Source organism: Mixophyes fleayi (assembly GCF_038048845.1).
Source record: "Mixophyes fleayi isolate aMixFle1 chromosome 2 unlocalized genomic scaffold, aMixFle1.hap1 SUPER_2_unloc_7, whole genome shotgun sequence".
NCBI classification, from domain to species: domain Eukaryota; kingdom Metazoa; phylum Chordata; class Amphibia; order Anura; family Limnodynastidae; genus Mixophyes; species Mixophyes fleayi.
This window is the reverse complement of record NW_027445884.1, coordinates 412,998-435,112: the sequence shown is the minus strand read 5'-3', so window position 1 is coordinate 435,112 and position 22,115 is coordinate 412,998. Positions and strand designations below refer to the sequence as shown.

Below are 22,115 nucleotides of genomic sequence, written 5' to 3'. Positions count from 1 at the left end.
CTACAAAATGGCTGCTCATGCAAAGGCAGGCAACATTGTGCATTACAGGCTTTAATAAGAGGCACAACGCTGACAACATATTAGAGAAAATGAGGGAAATTATCTCCCAGTGGCTTACCCCACTTAGACTCTCATGGGGATTTGTGGTGTCAGACAATGCCAGTAACATTGTGCGGGCATTAAATATGGGCAATTTCCAGCACGTCCCATGTTTTGCCCACACCATTAATTTGGTGGTGCAGCATTACCTCAAGAGTGACAGGGGTGTGCAGGAGATGCTTGCGGTGGCCCGCAAAATTGCTGGACACTTTCGGCATTCAGCCAGTGCCTACCGCAGACTAGAGGCACATCAAAAAAGCATGAACCTGCCCTGCCATCACCTCAAACAAGAGGTTGTGACGCGCTGGAACTCCACCCTCTATATGCTGCAGAGGATGGAGGAGCAGCAAAAGGCCATTCAGGCCTACACAGCCACCTACGACATAGGCAAAGGAGTGGGGATGCGCCTCAGTCAAGCGCAGTGGAGACTGATTTCCGTGTTGTGCAAGGTTCTGCAGCCATTTGAACTTGCCACACGAGAAGTCAGTTCCGACACTGCCAGCTTGAGTCAGGTCATTCCCCTGATCAGGCTGTTGCAGAAGCAGCTGGAGAAAGTGAGGGAGGAGCTGGTAAGCCATTGCGATTACACCAAGCATGTAGCTCTTGTGGATGTAGCCCTTCGTACGCTTTGCCAGGATCCGAGGGTGGTCACTCTTTTAAAGTCAGAGGAATACATTCTGGCCACCGTGCTCGACCCTCGGTTTAAAGCGTATGTTGTGTCTCTGTTTCCGGCGGACACAAGTCTACAGCGGTGCAAAGACCTGCTGGTCAGGAGATTGTCCTCTGAAGAGGACCGTGACATGCCAACAGCTCCACCCTCATTTTCTTCCACATCTATGGCTGCGAGGAAAAAGCTCAGTTTTCCCAAAAGAGGCACTGGCGGGGATGCTGATAACATCTGGTCCGGACTGAAGGACCTGCCAACCATTGCAGACATGTCTACTCTCGCTGCATTGGATGCTGTCACAATAGAAAAAATTGTGGATGATTACTTTGCTGACACCATCCAAGTAGACATGTCAGACAGTCCATATTGTTACTGGCAGAAAAAAAAGGCAGTTTGGAAGCCCCTGTACAAACTGGCTCTATTTTACCTGAGTTGTCCCCCCTCCAGTGTGTACTCGGAAAGAGTTTTTAGTGCAGCGGGGAACCTGGTCAGTGAGCGGCGAAGGAGGTTGCTTCCTCACAACGTTGAAAAAATGATGTTTATAAAAATGAATAATCAATTCCTCAATGAAGTACAGCACTGCCCTCCAGATACTACAGAGGGACCTGTGGTTGTGGAGTCCAGCGGGGACGAATTGATAATGTGTGATGAGGAGGAAGTACACACTGTAGGGGGAGAGGAATCAGAGGTTGAGGATGAGGACGACATCTTGCCTCAGTAGAGCCTGTTTAGTCTGTACAGGGAGAGATGAATAGCTTTTTTGGTGTGGGGGCCCAAACAAACCAATCATTTCAGCCAAAGTTGTTTGGTAGGCCCTGTCGCTGAAATAATTGGTTTGTTAAAGTGTGCATGTCCTATTTCAACAACATAAGGGTGGGTGTGAGGGCCCAACGACAATTCCATCTTTTTTTGCATTATATGACCAATCAACAGTCGTTTGCCATGTTCAAAAAGTAAAACCAAATTTAAAAAAATTCAAGAAATTAAACCAAAAGTAAAATGCCGTGTCATAATTTAAAACGAGGTATTGACGTGCTCTAAAACTACTGTATTGTTGTTTATATTTTATAAACACTACACTTGAAAGCTTGAGTCTTTCAATAAAAAAGTAACTGTCCATTGCACGAATATTTGCAACAGGGACAATTTTAGGGTTAAGAAAGTCAACTAATAACACTTCGATGCTGTCTGTCTTTATAAACACTACACTTGGAAGTTGGAGGAGGTATTGTGGCCCCGGCACCAAATTTACTACCGGGGCCACTCCACTGTGCAGTCCATATTTAGGTGTATCAGATATTAAACAACGGTGACAGTTGATGCCCAATTTTTTAATTATATTGTGGCCTCGGTACCAAATTGTGTACCGGGGCCACCACACTACGCAGTCCAGATACTTGTTTGGTGGAATTCAGACCAGTTGAGGGTTTTATTATTATATTGTGGGGACCACTCTATCTATACCACACTACAACTCTATACCACTCTATTTAATACTTTAATTCTATTTCATACTTTAATTCTATTTCATACTTTAATTCTATTTCATACTTTAATTCTATTTCATACTTTAATTCTATTACTAATTACCATAAAGAGGAACTGCCGCTTCTATTTAATACTTTAATTCTATTAGTAGTTACCATAAAGAGGAACAAAATAAACCAATTTTACCAAAAGTATAATATGACTTAGACTTACAAACACTACACTTGAAAGATGGTGCCTTTAAATGAAAAAGTCAGTCTTCATTGCACGACTATGTGCAACAGGGACAGTTTTTTGGTTTACAAAGTCAACCAATAACACTTCGACCCTGTCTGTCTTTAACATACTTGATGGGATCTCAATGACGAATTGTCTGTACCATGTTTGGAGGAGGTATTGTGGCCCCGGTATCAAATTGGGTACCGGGGCCACCCCACTACGCAGTCCAGATACTTGTTTGGTGGAATTCTGACACGTGGAGGGTGTATTTATTTTATTGTGGCCCCGGTATCAAATTGGGTACCGGGGCCACCCCACTACGCAGTCAAGATAGATAGATGCGTATCATAGATAAAGTACATTCAGTGGTGTGGGGCAAATTGAAAAATATTCAAAATGCACTGACATTATCAAAAACAAGAGGTTGTCACACGCTAAAACTCCAACATGTATATGATGGAGAGGATGGAGGAGCAGCCGTATGTGTAGTGTAATGCAGACCTGTTGAAGGTTTTTTATATATTTTATTGTGGTGCCCAGTGCCCACTCCTCTAGGCAGTCCAGGTACATTTATTGGTGCGATTCATAAAAGTTCAGGGTTTTTAATATATATTGTGGTGACCCACTCCTCTAGGCAGTCCAGGTACATTTATTGGTGCGAATCATAAAAGTTCAGGGTTTTTAATATATATTGTGGTGACCCACTCCTCTACGCAGTCCAGGTACATTTATTGGTGCGATTCATAAAAGTTCAGGGTTTTTAATATATTGTGGTGACCCACTCCTCTACGCAGTCCAGGTACATTTATTGGTGCGATTCATAAAAGTTCAGGGTTTTTAATATATTGTGGTGACCCACTCCTCTACGCAGTCCAGGTACATTTATTGGTGCGATTCATAAAAGTTCAGGGTTTTTAATATATTGTGGTGACCCACTCCTCTACGCAGTCCAGGTACATTTATTGGTGCGAATCAAACAAGTTGATGGTTTTCTTATTATATATATTGTGGTGACCCACTCCTCTACGCAGTCCAGGTACATTTATTGGTGCGATTCATAAAAGTTCAGGGTTTTTAATATATTGTGGTGACCCACTCCTCTACGCAGTCCAGGTACATTTATTGGTGCGAATCAAACAAGTTGATGGTTTTCTTATTATATATATTGTGGTGACCCACTCCTCTACGCAGTCCAGGTACATTTATTGGTGCGATTCATAAAAGTTCAGGGTTTTTAATATATATTGTGGTGACCCACTCCTCTACGCAGTCCAGGTACATTTATTGGTGCGAATCATAAAAGTTCAGGGTTTTTAATATATATTGTGGTGACCCACTCCTCTACGCAGTCCAGAAAGATACCTTGTTGCAACGTTTTGGACTAATAACTATATTGTGAGGTGTTCAGAATACACTGTAAATTAGTGGAAATGCTTGTTATTGAATGTTATTGAGGTTAATAATAGCCTAGGAGTGAAAATAAGCCCAAAAACTTGATTTTTAAACTTTTTATGTTTTTTTCAAAAAAAATCTGAATCCAAAACCTTAAATCCGAACCGAGACCTTTCGTCAAGTGTTTTGCGAGACAAATCCGAACCCCAAAAATAACGAAAATCCGGATCCAAAACACAAAACACGAGACCTCAAAAGTCGCCGGTGCACATCCCTAATTCTAAGGGCACCATGGAAGCTGTGCTTTTTGATGGCATTTCCCTATTTGGAGCATGGTTAAGCCAGCTCATACTAAAGGCCACAGATGGGGAAAAAGACCCTTTCTGCCAGTTACGCGGGTCATTCGAAAGCATCCCAAGTTTTGGACCTTTTACCCCTTCAGCAGATCCAGCGGATCCCCTGTAAAGGGCCAATGCATTGCAGCGTTGGACAACTTATAACGTACTAGTTCAAGCTCTGAGCTTTCCTCGAGGAAAGTCGCGGAGAGTCCAGTCAGACAATGCTACAAGGGTAGCAGAGCCATGAAAGAAGCTTCCAAAATAATGTTGTGGGCGGAACAGTCTTTATCCCAGGGAAAAACTGTGAGGTCAATTATCTCAGCCACAACACGTTCCATCCAGGAGAATGGTCTCTCCAGGGAAGTATTCGACCTTCTAGTCCACCGTGGGGATCGGCCAGATCTGAAGGCATCCCAGCTGAACTTCAAGGTTCCCTTATTAAACATAAAATCCCGGGATCCAGCCGCAGGATTCATGGACGCCATGGTGATCCTGTGGCAGTTTCACCTGGTCTTCCTGTTTTTCTTCAATTCCCATGCTTTCGAGGGTTCTCAAAATGAGTGAGGGCCATTCTACTTGCTCCAGATTGGGCTTGCCGAGCATGGTACTAGGATCTTCCCGTAATGGCTGGTTTTGAAAGCGTGGCTATTGAAACCTATGATTCTCCAGGCAAAGGGGTTTTCCACATCTGTAGTAAAAACAATGATTAAAACCTGGAAGTTCCTTCCTCCGCGGCAAGCAACTATCGGGTCAGGAAGGCATATGTTCTTTGGTGTAATACTAATTGTTCCCACAACTCTCGTTTCAACCTCCAAGCAGGCCTTAACAAGGGCTTGCGTTTTATATTCTTTGAAGTTGCAGGTTCCAGTGCTGTCTGTGTTCTTTCAGCGCAAGTTGGCCATCTTGCCGAAGGTTCCCACCTTTTTACAGGGGGTGCTTCATGTGCTACCCCTGCTTGTTCACATGGTTAAGCCATGACATCTAAATTTGGTTCTTCAAGCCTTAGTTAAAGAATTGTTTGAACCTTTAGACTCTGTGGAGCTTTGGTATCTTACCTGGAAGGTGGCTTTTCTACTGATGTAGTATTCTACACACCGAGTGTCTGAGTTGGGGGTGTTGTCTTGTGCTCCACCCTTCTTAGTTTTTCATTTAGACTGGGTGGTGCTTTACGCCAAGCCCTCCTTTGTTCCAGAAGTTGTCTCTCGCTTACATTTGAATCAGGAGGTTGTGGTACTTGCCTTCTTTCTGAGTTTATGGTCTTCGGATCAGTCCTTGATACTCCTGGACGTGGTCAGAGCACTTAGGTGCTATGTAGACCAAACTGCAGGACTTCGCAAAACCACTGACCTGTTTGAGCACAAGTGTGGTTTGTTGGCTTCTAGGGTTTTGCGAACAGCAGTGTCTGAGCAATCCCTCCCTTAGGGGTAGCATTAGTATGCCTCCTATATCTAGCAGTATCCTCCAATAGGACGTAAGAGAAAAGAGGATTTTTGACTCGCCATAAAATCCATTTCTCATAGTCCATTGAGGGACCTCCTCTATATACCCCTTCCTGTGGTTTTTTTTTTTTTTTTTTTTTTTTTTGTTAAAGTGCCTTGACTCCTAGGACCACTGTCTAGCAGTGTCCCCCCTATGAACTATGACAAATGGAGTTTACGGTGAGTCAAAAATCCTCTTTTTACTAATATCAACAGCTGAGAATTTTGTGGTGTTCTACTCGACAATATTTCCAAAATATACCATGATGTAAGCTGAAAACTTTATTTTGAGAAGTTCTTTTGTGTGTAGAGGCAACATGTTAATGCATGGCAACCAGGTATTACAAAAAAAATAATCCTGTAGCTTTTCCTGTTATCCAACTGATCTTGTCAAATTATATTTTAGAGAGTTCTGTTTGTCTCTTTTGTGTGCACAGTGTTCTGCCCAGAAAATTTTGCCAGCTGGGTAGCATTAAAAAGTATCCGGGTGGGGACAGTTGTAATAATATGGAAAACTGTTGGTGGTTATTACCCACACCTGCCAGGACTGATGGTCAGTGGTCTAACACACACAGCTGGCTGTAGTGCTCACATAGTGCCTGTTCTAGTAGGAGAAACAATGGTTTATTCTGAATATAGGACTCTGTTTGGCTCCAAGAACTGGGTGGCAAGTAAAAACAGCCGGGTGTAGCACTCTGGCAATAGGTGCTGGGTGACATTGGTGTAAGAAGTTGTTGTTTATAGTAATTGTTCATTGGCTAATATTCTCCCTAGGCACAAGCTTGGAGGCGGTACTGGAGAAAGTATCTTGGTATCACAGCTTCAGCATGGTCTGACATTGGAGTTTGAGCACAGTGATTCTCCTCGTCGGTTGCGGCTAGTGCTCAGTGAGTTGTTGGCAATAATGAATAAGGTATGAGTTTCTTGAAATAAAGTTAGGTTTAATATGTTTCAGTTTAAAATGCTGAACCACTGCTTCTACATGTATTTTCCAAATTATAGAAACAAATGTTTAATGGAAGAGCACGTAATATTTTTATTATTTTGCACCTTTCCTTTTTTATTTATTCATTTATAGTTCTCCTATTGTATCATGACATTTTTACCATTTTTTTTTTTTTTATTATTTTTTTTTTTGTAGGTTGCAGATTCGAATGGTGAATACTTTCTGAAGTCCTCAGAACTGTTTGAAAGTCCTGTGCACATGGAGGAAGCTGCAGATGTGCTCTGCATTTTACAAGCAGGTATTACAGGATGTTGGGTATTTGGCAGACTGCTGAATATCAGTTTGAAAGGCTTTGATGGGTTTGGATGATAATGCTTTTGTAATGCTTAGTCAGGGAAGTCATTTTCATTTAGTTAAACTCAGGTGCAAGAAATCATGAAACGGTGACCACTTTGTGCTTTTAGGAGATGGGCTTGATTCATTGCTTAGAAGCAACTTGAGAACTTGTCTTTTTAACATATAATAAAGGACTCTGAAGTTTTCAGTTTCCACATCATTTAAAATAATATGGATAGGAATACTGTTGTAACTTTTTTAGTTTGTTTTGGTTTAATCTTTCATAAATGGTAATTGTAATAACATGACTCAACACTTTTACTAAATGAATATAAATATCAGACATTTTACTGTATTGCTACACTCTTCTCTGTTACAGAATTGCATACGCTCCTGCCGATCACTGATATGGCTGAAGCTCTGCTCCATGTTCGCAATGGGGCCTGGTTTCTGTGTCTGCTGGTGGCTAATGTTCCAGACAGCTTCAATGAAGGCGAGTGATTTCTAGATCATTGCAGAGGATTAGTAACTCTGAATTTATTCTTTGTAAATGTTCCTGTATTTTACCAGGACTCAATATATTCCTAGTTAGCTGCATAACAGCTTCCTCATGTAATCAACCTTAAAGTTGACATAGTTTCACATTAAAATCCAATTACTAATAACATTTATTCTAATCCAATTAGGCTGTTTTATTGAGATTGTTGCAAGTCTTTCTGGCACAAAAAGACAATAGTCCCTGTTCTTACTTTTTCTTTCCTACCATTGGGGGCACTGCGGTACATTGGGGTTTAGTAGGTGGACTCCTCTGTCAAAGCAAGCTCAGTTTTGTATAACCAAGCAGAGAGGAAAAGACAACAAGACAAAAACCAGAACAAAGTAACTAAAACAGAGCAGAACCATTTTTAGAGCAAAATGAGGGTGCGCAGTGTCACCCAATGGAGTCAAAGAAACAGATTTTATGGTGCGTAAAAATCCTACTTTACCAGGGCCCAAATTTAAAACCTAATGTCAAGTAGCGATAGCAGTGGGTTCTATTATTATACAACCATTCACATGCCACAATGTATTAACTGCCCAAATATATATATATATATATATATATATATATATATATATATATATATATATATATATATATATATAATCTAATATATAATCTAATATATAAATGTCTAGTGGCGTGTGTTAGTCTGTCTGTCTGTGTGGAAAAAATAAAACCAAGCTGCAGCGCCACCTGCTGGGCGGAGTTATACACTGACCTACTAAATTCTTAGTGTGTGTGGAAAAAAAAAATCAGAAAGGGCTGAAATTTGGTATACTAAGATGTTTTTAATTTGTTAATTTAATTTGTTAATTGTTAAAAGTGTTTATAAAGATTTAAAAAAAAAAAAAATATATATATATATTTCTTGAAGGAGAAGTGACAGTGGGGAGTGGTTGGTGGTTGAGGCCTGGGCTATGGCCCAAATGCATGACAAGAACCTTTTTAACACCTTAAGTAGCTAGATTTGACTAGAATGCATGAGTATCATGCACGGGTTAACGTGTGTGTGTGTGTGTGTATGTGTATGTATATGTGTATATATATATATATATATATAATTTGACACACTTAATGCAGTTTATACCCCACACTATTTTGTAGAAGCATTAACAGCAGCACTTACCGCTTCACTCTCTATTTATAATAGTTTGCAGCAGTTTGATAAAGAACGGAGAGCGCCAAGATGAGGAGAGTGCTGGAGGGAGACGCAGAACTGAAGCGTTGCGTCAGCTGTGCAAGATGAATCCGTCTCAGGCTCTTAAAGTGCGAGGAATGGTGGTAAGAAGCCACTCTTTGATTGGATTATAGGAAATCCTCTTATTCTTATTGGTGATTGTTTAAAAACATAATGGCATGAGGCATAGTAAAATGTCTGCTGGTTGCAAATTATGGATATGTTCATACTACACAACTTATTTTTTAACCCAAACCACTTAATTAACTTGTTCGGATAATTCTTATATGTGACAGGTAGAAGAATGCCACCTTCCAGGGCTTGGTGTGGCTTTAATGCTGGACCATACTAAAAATGAGGCTGATGATGATGGTGTGAGCAACATGGTGTGTTTTGTGAGCGGGCTGCTCCTTGGGACCAATGCTAAAGTTCGGACCTGGTTTGGAACGTTTATTCGGAATGGTCAGCTGGTGAGATTGCATTGCCATCTTGGGTATATATTTACAGTGGTGATGTCCTTTTATTGAAACCTAGAAATTGCATAAGGTTTTCTTGTTAGTTAATATTAGCTAATGGTGTAACCAACTTAAATGAAGTCCTGGCATACACATTGTTAAAGAAGATGTCTGTTGATCTCAAACTATGTTTCACAAGCAGTTCACATACAATTCTCTTGTTTTACTGAGTAACGAATTCTACACTGAACTTAATACTATCAGCTCCGTACTTCACTGTAGGTATGATATTATTGAGGTGTGGACAGGCTTAGGTTTGCACCACAAAGCTCTTTCTTAGTCTCATCTGATCACAAAACCATTTCCCACATTATAAATGGGCTACTGCTTTTTGGTAAACTCCAGATGTGTATGAACATGGTTCATTTTGAGTAATGGCTTCTTTTGTGCCACCCTCCCGTACAGGCCAGTGTTATGCACAGCTTTCAATATGGTTGATTGGTGCATCTTTACACCAGTCACCGCTGCTGAAATCTGTAGCTTCTTCAAAATGATTGTTGGTCTCTCTGCGGTTCCTCCTCCAACTCTCCTTGTTTTGTGCAGAGAGTTTAGAGGGATGCCCTTATCTAGACAGTGTCTGGGTGGTTTGATGTAGCTTCGCTTCCTGATAATTGAACCTACAGTTTCCACTGGGACAGTCAAACACTTGGATATTGATTTGTACCCTTTTCCTAATGTATGTGTTTTTGTATTACTATAGCACTCTCTTATTTGGGTTGCTCTTTAGTCTTCATTTTTGCAAATGTCATCTTCATTACCTGAATAATGATCCCTTGACTATTTTTTTTTCACCAGTGTAAACTTCCAGAACATGGATTGAATACTTATGTGAACAGCATATTTAGTTTTTTGTGTGATTTGAAATGAAAATCACCAATAAAAACATTTCAGTGTAGGATGTGTTCAGTAAAATGAGATAATTGGTTATGGGTTCAAAAGAGGTTACAAGACGTACATTCTCTAACCAAACATTTACATTAATGGTAAACTGAATGTTAACTTATTGAAAGCATCAAAACCTTAACAATTGAAAAATACAGTAATGTAATTTCAGCTTTTACACAAAATATCCTTTTAAAGCCAGAAACTCTGTTCTCACAAAATAGAGTGGATACTGGGAACATAAATCATAGTGTGTAAACTTAGGCATGGACTTGAGATGCACATGTTAACATAAGTTAGGGTAGTGGGTTAGGTAGGGGATAAGATATGGACTAGGAGGGAATGGAAGGGTGAGGGCTTGAAAAAAAGCCTTGGTCAACAGATTTAGAGACTGGGACGTAGAGGGCACTAAATCAGGTTCTAATTTACAGGTTGAACAGGGGGTTCTTGTGAAAGGAGGTCCAAGTTTACCAGTTTGGTAAAGAGAGCAAAATATACTTTGGGTCATGAGGAACTCAATAAACTAATAATATTGGAGGCAAGGGAAATTACTTTGTATTAATGTTTTTTTTTGTTTTTGTTTTTTTTGTTTTGTTTTTTAAAACTTTTGATTTTATTTGTTGCTATAACTTCTTTATTCTATTTTTCTTCTCTATTTCTTAATTGTCCCTTCCAAGTGGTTGAAAAGTTTGCAATTTTGTCTAGGAATTCTTCTTATTTTGTTTAACAGAATGTGGCATCATTACTGTTAATACTCTCTCCTTAGAGAAGAAGAGAAAACAGCAGTTCTGTGCTGTGGCAAATGAGGAAGCAGCTCCTGTCTGAGTTAATGGGCATTCTCCCAGCTGAGAAAAACACACAAGTGCCAGAGGAGGGCGACACTGAGTATAGAATTCCTGTCTATTGTGGGCTCAAAGAGGAACATGTAGTCAAAGCCAGTGCCCTGTTACGTTTATACTGTGCCTTGATGGGAATTGCTGGGCTTAAGTACGTACCCTATTCATTTCTTTTCTTTTTTTTTCATAAAATCCATTGTAGCTATTGCAACAAATGAATTAACTTTTCCTTCTGTATGGAGCTCTGGACAAATATCTGAGGTGTGAAGTATTAAAGAAAAGTGTTCACATGCCATTAGCCAGCAATCTGAAGTTATAATCTAGTGGTAATTTTGTTCTGATCTTTGATTTTTGTGTTATGCAGAAGATTTCATGTTTGGTTAGCGACTTTCACAGCAAATGCAAAATAATAATAACACTGAATTGAGAAAGTCATATTGCACATTAACAAGTAGCCTTGTTACTCACAATATCAGGATTACTAAACTTGATAAATTGACCATAAGGATTTTCTGTGTTTAGAACTGTACTTTGCTTATGGAGATACTCCAGTGCTGCCATTCTCCTGCTTCACAGCTTTGCTTATGGCATTTATATTATCCTTGTAGGCCAACAGATGAAGAAGCGGAGCAAGTGCTTCAGCTCATGACCAGCCGTCCACCAGCGACTCCAGCTGGAGTGCGGTTTGTCTCCCTTTCTTTCTGTATGCTGCTCGCCTTTTCCACGCTTGTCAGGTAAGCTATGCACAGGCCTGAGCTTTACTTCTATGTCAGGTGTATATGAAATAATTTATTTATAAGTTTGGTTAATGCTCATAACCGCAACAAGAATGTGAGCTACAGCAGCTGTCCTAATGCTCCCCTAGAAAGTATTGAAATGAATGGATATAGGCTCTGGTCTATCAGCAATTGTCTTCAGACTTCAAGGTAGTGACAGTGTCAGTTGTGGTTTTGGTTTTTTGTTTTTTTTTAACCAATCAGTCTTATTATCAATGACTATCCTTCTTGTTTTATATGCAATTGCAATTTTAAGAAATTGATCAATGTGTCTCAGATGCTCACAATTGTTAAAACTACCTAAGCAACGTGTTATTGTTATATGGAGAAGCAATTAACAATGCAGCAACAGTGACATATGGCTTGCACCCATCTTATAGAAGTTCTCTTTGCTTATCTTAAGATGGGCAATGACTTTTGGTGTCTGTAGAAGCCAGATAAATATGGGTAATGCTCACAAGGAATGTGGTGCACATTACTTAATCAGACCTGCAATACAACCTGCCTCTTGCCACATCTGATGCGCAATTAATCGGGTAACCAGCCAAAAAAGCCCAACACTTTCCATGTGTAGCAAGAACTGTTGTGGCATTTTGCGTTGCTTCCCATGTTTTGGAAGAATGTTTTATGGGGATATCGAACTACCCTTCCAGTGATTCAGCATACCTTTGACACTTTGCGGAATGAGGTTAGGGTGTAAAAGTGTTAAGGTATCGGCTTTCTGCTTTCTTTAATGCTGCCCTTCATCTTCTGAACCAGTGAGCCCTATACTGACAGGTATATAGATTATCATAAGATTGGAGACCAGTTTTGTCTGCTGCTCACATTTATGATTGCAAGGACTAGTTACTTATGTTTTATATTTCTTTCTTTAGTGCATGTCTGTTTATAACAAAGCTACACCTGATACTAAAAACATATGGTGCTTTTAAAGGCCACAAAAAGAAAATATGTATAGATTGTTCAGACAAATTGGGTATGGAAAATATCCCATTTCTCTTTCATCCTATCGGGGGGGACACTGCTACCATGGGTTTTATGAGGGGAGCGTGGAGTTGGCATTTAACTAGTTAACTTTAATGTATCAAGCTGACCAACCTCTCCCCTCTGGATCTGAGGAGTGTGTTCTACAGATAAAGAGCACACTTCTATGGGAGAGCGGCACTACTCTGTCTTGTGAGAGCCGAACGGGGACCTGCTACAGGAAGAGGACCTGACCCTGCTGGGAACAGATCCCAAAGGTTGACACTCCGGTTTAGCTCGCCACACTACGCTTCCGGTGCCGGGTACAGCAGCCCTGCAAGATGCCACTGAACGCAAGGTCGAGGATCAGTTAAAATCTATCTTTGTAGTGGCAGGTGCCTCTTTCAGACCCATGTTTTCATCTGCTTGGGTTGCCAGAGCGATGGAAGCATGGACAGAACAATTGGCCAAAGGACTTCAGGATTCAGAATTGTTTCCCCTTGCCTTGCTTCTAAAGGAAGCCTCTGGATACTTATATGACGCGGCTCAAAATGCAGCCTTTGTTTCCTCCTCCATACAGGCTTCCGCGGTGGCAGCGAGAAGGACCCTATGGCTGAGGTCCTGGGACGCAGATACAGAATCTAAAAAATCACTTGAAATGTTACCATATTCAGGCGCAAGTTTGTTTGGCCTTGAATTGGACAATATGATTTGCCAGGCCACGGGTGGTAAAAGCACTTATCTGCCAGTGAACGTTACTAAGACAAAACCACCTCAATTTGGCTCCTTTCGGGGGGGCTCTTTTGCTAGGGGTCAGACGACTAGAGGCAAACCTACCGGTAGAAGGGGACACTCTTATAGATGTAGGTCCTCCCTCACTACGAGATGGAAGTCCGCAAAATCTACGGGAAAAACAGCATCCTGACTGCCATCCACCCCTTCTTGCGGCAGCAGGAGTAGGGGGGGGGGGGGGCGATTTGACTCTGTTCAAAGAACAGTGGATAGAGTCCTCCCAAGACCTTTTGATTCGTGTATCATGACGAGAGGGTATATGATAGACTTGTAAGGTCCAGCCCCTCGTCGTTTCTTTGCAAAATCCTTGCCCCGCAATCCAGAAAGTAGGCGGGCAATGCGGCTCTGTGTCGCTTCTCTTCTTTACTGCAGGAGTCATTTGCACGGCACCAGACAATCGGAAAAGACGGGTTCTATTCAAACCTGTTTCTGGTCCCAAAGCCGGATGGCTCATTCCGACCAATCTTAATTCTAAAAATGTTAAATCTACAACGGTAAGGAATCCCTCCGATCGATGGACTGGAGGCAGACAAATTTTTAGCATCAATAGATATATAGGACTGATGTCCCCATTTGGGAGGGACATCAGTCACTTCTCAGCTTTTCGGTAGGATTAGCTCACTACCAATTCCGGGCACTCCCCTTCATCCTCTCTACAGCGCCCAGAGTGTTCACAAAAATCATGTTGGTAATGGCGACATGTCTTCGTTCCAGAGGGGCCAAGATAATACCATATTTAGAGGACCTACTCCTCAAGGCTGCATCAGCGATGCTGTTGACATAGCACCTGACACCATCAGATCTTGGAGCACCATGGATGGGTAATAAATCTAAGGAAATCACAATTGATTCCCTACCAGAGGATGACCACCTTGGGGCTCATCATGGACACCAGAGAACAAAAGGTGTTTCTCCCGGAGAACAAGGCCAGGTCATTACGGGCACTAACTACACAGGTCCTGGCCACTCACAGACCGACCATCCACTTATGCATGCGTGTCCTATGGAAGATGGTGTCGACCTTCAAAACAATTCCTTACGGTCGGTTCTATTCCTGCTGCTTCCACTGGGATCTATAATCAAAGTGGTCAGGTTCCCATCTGCATTTGGAACGCCAGAGCATCCGCTTGCCTTCACAAGCAAGGGTGTCTCTTCAGTGGAGGTTGGTCCAGGATCACCTGGCAGTAGGCAGGTCCTTTGCCCCATGGTCCTGGATCATAGTAACCACAGACACAGCTTGAGGGGCTGGGGAGCTGTCCCCTTCACTTAAGGCTACAGGGACTTTGGTCGACTCAGGAGTCTTCCCGGTCAATCAACTTTCTTGCGTTGAAGGTCATGCTACTGGCTCTTCGGGGCGCCCAGACCTTGCTTCAGGGTTGTCCAGTCAGGTTGCAGTTTGACAATGCCATAGCATTGGCTTATGTAAACAGACAGGGTGGAACCAGAAGTGCAGCAGTGACAGTGGCTGCACAAATCTTTGCCTAGGCAGAACAGGATGTTCCCTCAATCTCAGTGGTGTTCATCTCGGGCATCAGGAACTGGGAGGCAGATTAGCTAAGCCGTCATGCAGTGATACCAAGGGGAGTGGTCCCTACATCTGGCAGTCTTCCAGTTGCTGATCCTGAAATGGGGTCTACCGGACCTGGATCTCATGGGACAACAGGAAGGTCCTGAGATTCTGCGCAAGGGCAAGGGACCCCCTGGCAGTAGCCGTCGACGGCATGACGATGCCCTGGGACTTCAGGTTGATATCTGTTCCCTGTACCCATGATTTACCGCGTTCTCAAACGAGGAAAGCAAGTGGGACTCCCAGTGATTCTGGTAGCTCCCGCCTGCCCGAGGAAAGTCTGGTACGCAGACATTATCTTGATGGCAGTAGGTCAAGGAGTGCATCTACCACTGCGATACCACCTCCGTCTCCAAGGCCCATTCAGACATCAGGACTTGCCTCTGCTAACTTTTGCGGCATAGCTGTTAAAGCAAGCCTTTAGCGGTCTAGAGGATTCTCTCCTAGAGTTGTGAATACTCTGTTGCGAGCTCGTAAGCCAGTTTGGGCTCGTATCTACCATCGGATGTGGTGCACTTATATCAGATGGTGTGAAAATCGTCCCTGCCATACCTCATCTTTTTGTCTTCCCCGTTTCTTAGCTTTCCTCCAGGATGGCCTGGATGCAGGTCTCCGTTTCCCCTCTTTAAAGGTACATATATCATCCATTTCGGTTTTCTTTAACCTTCGTTTGTCGGACATGTCTGATATTAGGACTTTTCTTCAGGGAGTCTTGCATATCCAACCGCCTTATGTTCCGCCTACGGCACCATGGGACCTCAACCTGGTACTCGATATGCTTAAAGGTTCTCCTTTTGAACTGTTACATTCAGCTGATCTGAGGTTCTTAACGTGGAAAGTAGTGTTCCTTCTGGCGATTGAATCAGTTCGCAGAGTGTCAGAATTAGGAGCCCTCTCTTGGCGTGAGCCGTATTTGGTTTTTCGGGATGACAGAGCAGTTCTGCAGACTACTTACTATTCATCATCATCATCATCATTTATTTATATAGTGCCAGCAAATTCCGTAGCTCTTTACAATTGGGAACAAACATTGATAAGACAATACTGGGTAATACATACAGACAGAGAGGTAAGAGAACCCTGCTCGCAAGCTTACAATCTATAGGACAATGGGAGTTAGAAACACAAGGGCATGTTCTACATCATATTGCACAATGGACCAGCTAGAACGCAAAGGTAAAAGTATTGAGTGGGCTGTGTGTGTTGCAATGTTAGTAGAGTAGTTGTCTTGCGTTAGCAGTGTAGAGGATGGTAATAGGGTAATCTAGGGAAATTAAGATGGTGGTTGAGGAATATCATAACCTTGTCTGAAGAGGTGGGTTTTCAGTGAACGCTTTAAGGTTTGAAAACTAGAGGAAAGTCTTATTGTGCGAGGGAGGGAATTCCAAAAAGTGGGTGCAGCCTGGAAAAAATCCTGTAACCGAGGATGTGATGAGAGTGGATGAGATATGTAGATCTTGTGCAGAACGGTGGTGTCGAGTAGGGAGATATTTCGGGACCAGTGAGGAAATGTATGTCGGTGCAATTTTGTTGATGGCCTTGTATGTTAGTAGAAGAATTTTATATTGGATTCGTTGAAATACAGGCAGCCAATGTAGAGACTGATCGAGTGGCTCAGCAGAGGAATAACGGTTAGTAAGGAAAATAAATCTAGCTGCTGTGTGCAAAATAGATTGTAGGGGTTCAAGTCTGATTTTGGGAAGACCAGTAAGGAGGGAATTGCAATAGTCGACGCTGGAGATGATGAGTGCATGAATTAATGTTTTTTCGGTGTCTTGTGTCAGATATGTGCGTATTCTGGAAATGTTCTTTAGGTGTATGTAACATGATTTAGATATAGAGTTGATGTGGGGAATAAACGACAGTTGTGAATCAAGGATTACACCTAGGCAACGAGCTTGTGGGGTGGGATTTATGGTCATGTTATCAACAGAAATAGAAATGTCAGGCAGGAAGCTTCTTTATTTGGGTGGGAATATTATTAATTCAGTTTTTGAAAGATTGAGTTTGAGTTGGCGAGAAGACATCCAAGATGAAATGGAAGAAAGACAGTCAGTAACGCGAGACAACACAGATGGTGAAAGATCAGGAGAGGATAGATAAATTTGTGCATCATTCGCATAGAGATGATACTGAAATCCAAAGGAGCTTATTAGTTTTCCAAGAGAAGTGGTGTAGATAGAGAATAGCAGGGCACCTAGGACTGAGCCTTGTGGTACTCCAATTGATAAAGGAAGCGGAGAAATTAATAATGAAAGAGCGATTGGATAAGTAGGATGAGAACCAGGATAGGACAGTGCCTTCAAGACTTAGGGATTGTAGCGTTTGTAGGAGGAGAGAGTGGTCAACAGTGTCAAATGCAGCAGAGAGATCCAGGAGAATTAGAAGAGAGTAATGGTTATTATTTTTTGCTGTGATCAAATCATTGACAACCTTGGTCAGCGCAGTCTCTGGAGTGTTTAGAGCGAAAGCCTGACTGAAGAAGATCCAACAGGTTGTTTGCTGTAAGAAAGTGTGTGAGGCGAGTGTAGTCAATTCTCTCGAGAAGCTTGGAGGGGCATGTGAGCTGAGAGATGGGGCAGTAATTTACGAGAGAGTTAGGGTCAGAATTCAGTTTTTTTTTAAAATGGGAGTAATCACTGCATGCTTGAATAGTGATGGAAAAATACTAGTAGAAAGAGATTACAGATTTTAGTTAGAGGGGGAATGAGCACAGGAGACTGGGACATACCAATTTGTGAGGGAATGGGATCAAGAAGACAGGAGGTAGAGTAGGAAGATGAGAAGAGAGTAGAAACTTCCTCCTTATTTGTGGGATCAAATGAAGAGTGTCAGAGGGTGCTACAAAGGAATTGAGCCGATTGCTTGTCAAGGGAGATGATGCCATTTCAAGCCTGATCTTATCAATTTTGTCCTTGAAATAGGAAATCTTGGGCGAAGTATGTAGTGTCGCTGGAGCCACTTGATCCAGGGCAGTTGCTAGGGTTTGATGAAAATAGGGTACTGCCCGATCAGGGGAGGACTATTCCTTTGTTCGTACCGAAGGTAGTTTCCGGATTCAACAAGAACCAAGAAATTGTGGCTCCGGTGTTTCAGGCGGGGGGCATCGTCTTCTGGACAAAATTCAATGGAGTGTTTTGAATGTGGTCAGGGCGCTCCGAATTTATGAGGACCGCCCAGATTCGACGCACAGATTCTCTGTTTTTATCCTTTTTGATTCACATAAAAGAGGATGGCCAGCCTCTAAGAAATCCATTGCAAGATGGATTACTGCAACTATTAGGCAGGCTTACATCAGTACTAACCGACCTGTGCCAGGTCTACCTACTGGCCATTCCACTCGTTCGGTAGGGGAGTCTTGGGCAGCGAGAAATGTGGCCTCAGAGGGCCAGCTTTGCAGAGCAGCCACCTGTCCTCAGTCTATACTTTTACAAAATTCTATCAATTCCATATCTTTCGTCTACAGATGCCAAATTTGTCTACAGTGCAGGCTGTCAGAGCGGTCCCACCCTTATGTGGGCTGCTTTAGAATGTCCCCATGGTAGCAGTGTCCCCCAGATAGGATGAAATAGAAAAGAGGATTTTTATATTTACGTTTCTCTGATTCCATCTGGGGGACACTGCGTTCCCTCCCTTCTGCTCTTCAGCTGTATATTGTTTGGTTGGTTAGCCAATCATCCTTGGGGCATTATAATTAAATTGAGGAGCTACAGGGGGTTGCAGAGGGGAGGGGTCGGTCAGCTTGATACTTTTAAACAAGTTAACTAGTTAAATGCCAACTCCACGCTCCCCTTATACAACCCATGGTAGCAGTGTCCCCCAGATGGAATCAGAGAAACGGATTTATCGGAAGTGTAAAAATCCTCTTTTGTGACCAAGGAAATGCCTGTTCAAGGACTCTATGTAAAAGAGTATTATTTGACTTAAAGAACTGAATATGGCCCAGTCTCCTTTAACTGTCCCGCTGACACAGATGGAAGTAACACAGGCATATTTCAGCTATGATTTGCCAAATTTGTCCAGTAAGAGTAATGTCACATGTGCGATTACACAGCAGATTAATCGGATTCAGTTCCAGGATAGTTCGAGAAACTGAAGGAGAATTGGAAGAAGGTGGGAACTATTCCTCCCCCTAAATGAAATCCAACCTATTAAAACTTATGTCTATAGTGGAGCAAAAAGAATCTGATGCTCCATTGATGACAGCTAGCAAGTTAGTCTCCAAGATGACGAAAAAACATCTATTTTTGTTTCATCCAGAAGTCTCAGCAAAAAGATTAGTTCTTCTAGATGCAGTAAAAGCCTTAATGCTGTGAGAGATTCTGGTACCCATACCACTAGAAGAACAATGATTAGTCATGTATGCACCAGCATACTTAGATCTTCTCTGGCAAGGAAAATGGAAGTTAAGAGTCCCTTCTTTATCGTCAAGTCAAAATTCAAAGCCATATGGTGCACCCTAAAAGCTTTCTATCTGATTATAAGAAACAGAGTTATAGTGATACATTCATACATCTGCACAGCAGTCGCCTATAACAAGAAGTCCAAACCTTCTATATCAGACACACTAACAGTATGGTAGGGGAAATGTCTCTAAAATTGCACTCTCTCAAGACCGCTTTCCTTGTGGGACACTTTAGGGAGCATCATGCACTTTCCTACAGGTAAAGAAACAAGAGATCATTAAAAGAAAAATATGGATTTATCCTTACAAAGTGGTAACTGCATTTTATTGGAACCAAGAAATGTATCTCCCTATCTTCTGACTAATCTAGTTAATAGGGTAGAAGTGAAACTACATAGATGCCATGGGACTGCATAAACGTCAAGCAGTGCATCCCAGCATTTTTATAAGCTGTCAGTCTTCTTTAAAACCAATGACTTTTTTATAAAGGGTGAAAAGGCAAAACAAAGTTATTATTGTCTGAATTTCTGTAGCCTGAATGGCATTTACTTGGGCATAAAGGGCTGGAGCCATAGTATACAAAATATGTTGGTCTGCAACTTGTTCATTAATAAACACTTTACCATCTGGGCAGTATTTGGTCAAAGAATATTTTAGGCTGCTAACATTCTAAAACACTGGAGAAGTGACGGTGGGACCTCCATAAGATTGACCCTCTTCTCAGCTAGACTAACTATATATGCTGCAATGGGCAGAGGGAAATGGATTTTGCGATAACTTAATTAGGAACAATCTGTGTATTGCACTTTAAGTTTCACCAATTTCACTTGTCGTTTGTGCATTATTTCCCAGAAACCTAAAATGAGCTGGGGGATTAGTCAACAACACATGCAGTATGATGCCTATGCCAATTATTTTTTTTCTCTCCAGTCGTTTCATATGTATGTTTGTTTTCTTTTCTAATGTACAATAAAAGAACTAAAGTAATACAAGGTGTGAGTACATTACTTTTTTTTTCTCTTTCATCCAATCTGGGGGACACTGCTTACCATGGGTTGTGGAGGGGAGCATGGGAGTTGGCACCTAGCTAGTTAAGTTTAGCACTGCTGACAGACCCCTCCCCTCTACAATCCCCCTGCCTCTTCCTGTTCAGTTTTTTTTTTTAGGTGCCCATGGAGTTGGGCATTGTTTTAGTTACTGCTAGATTTTTTTTTTCATTTAATTTTTTATTTTTTTTTATTTAAATTAATCTTTTTCATTACAAATTTTTCTTTTGGTGGCAGACCTGGGAGTGTGTTCTATTATAGAGAACACACTCCCAGAATAGCAGCGCAGGCACTGCTCTGTCAGATGAGAGCCAGAGTCTCTCACTGGCAGAGAATAGGGTGCCTAGATACAGAGTGACAAGCGGTCTCTCCGGACCGCTGTCACCCTTGGAGCCTCCCCGATAACCGGTGCTGCCACTGCAGGCATAGAGTGCCGGTTATCAGAGATTACAAATGCCGGCGGCCATCTTGGATCCGCGAAGGAGCGAGGGGGACTGAAGGGGGCCATACCAAGATCCCCCCTCATACATAGGAGGGGACATCGGGGTGAAAACCGCTGCGGAGACCTCAACCTTTGAGGTCTCCACTACTCTGCCGCATACCACTTTTTTCAAATTAAAAAAACTGAGCAGCTGTAATGAAGAGAGACAGCATAGGAGGTGGGGGAGCTAAGACATAGAGCTCCCCTGCTCACCAGGAAAAATTGGACTAGCCCGGTCTTCTGGCACCAAGGAGAAGCCCGGGAAAGGACACAGATCAGAGGGAGCAGGCACCAGGACACTGCTGTTGGACTTCTCCCCTGTTTGGCCTGTCGGCTAAGTATCTGATTTATTTAAACAATATTATTGTATTTGCTCTGACTGCAAAGCGGGCTAGTAGGGGTTATATTGTAGTTCTCCTACTTGCCAAGATATTATATTGTTTGACATAAAAGTTGTACTTGTATTTTGTTAGATTAGTTGATTACTTGTTTTTTCACACTGTCTCTCTGTCTCTCTCAGCTAAATCTAACAATTTAAGGCTGTGTGTTTGATGATCCTTCCTTTGTAAAAATGACAGATAAAGGAAAGGGCCCTATGGCAAAGTATTTTACATGTTCAAGATGTAAGGTTAAATTACCATGTGGGCAGAAGGACCCGTTGGCGCTCTGCTCTGTCTGCGAAGCAAGGGTCCCCCTGCGCAAACCCAGCATATTCCAGCCCCACTGACGGAGGAACCGGCCTGGGTGGCCTCCCTGACACAGTCGGTTTCCTCTTTAGCACAGATGATATCTCAATCTACTCAGTTGCTATCTAGTGTGGCAGCCTCGGCGGCTAATAATGCTAGTACACCTTTGGGCCTCCCTGCTACCACAGGTTCTATTGGAACGTCTATACCAGGACCTTCCTCTTTGCTTATGGACCAGGCCCCTGTTCCCACAGAACCGGCATGGTCCGCAGCATTTATAAAGGGTTTGGACAAACTAAACCAGTTACTTGAATCCCCAAACATCCCGCCTGCTAAAAGGAAGCGGCCTAGATCCACTAATCCCCTTATGGTCCTTTCAGACTGAGGGGGTTTCAAAGTAGAAGGGGGAAATAAATTCTGATCCTGACCAGGTTCAACCTTTGAAACAGGAAGAGAACACTAAAAGCCAATTTATTGATGAT

The 22,115-nt window shown here is 42.2% G+C and overlaps 1 protein-coding gene across 2 annotated transcripts in view; it reads left to right on the top strand.

The window, feature by feature from the left end:
- The window catches only part of LOC142109666 (integrator complex subunit 2-like), a 66,513-nt gene that overhangs the window by 6,346 nt on the left and 38,052 nt on the right, over window positions 1-22,115 (top strand). For both annotated transcript variants that reach the window (XM_075193732.1, XM_075193733.1), the window contains exons 3-9: window positions 6,456-6,594; window positions 6,823-6,925; window positions 7,343-7,456; window positions 8,658-8,788; window positions 8,981-9,154; window positions 10,848-11,068; window positions 11,526-11,651. In XM_075193732.1, coding sequence (XP_075049833.1) covers window positions 6,456-6,594; window positions 6,823-6,925; window positions 7,343-7,456; window positions 8,658-8,788; window positions 8,981-9,154; window positions 10,848-11,068; window positions 11,526-11,651 — 1,008 coding nt within the window. The remainder of the gene's footprint in view (window positions 1-6,455; window positions 6,595-6,822; window positions 6,926-7,342; window positions 7,457-8,657; window positions 8,789-8,980; window positions 9,155-10,847; window positions 11,069-11,525; window positions 11,652-22,115) is intronic.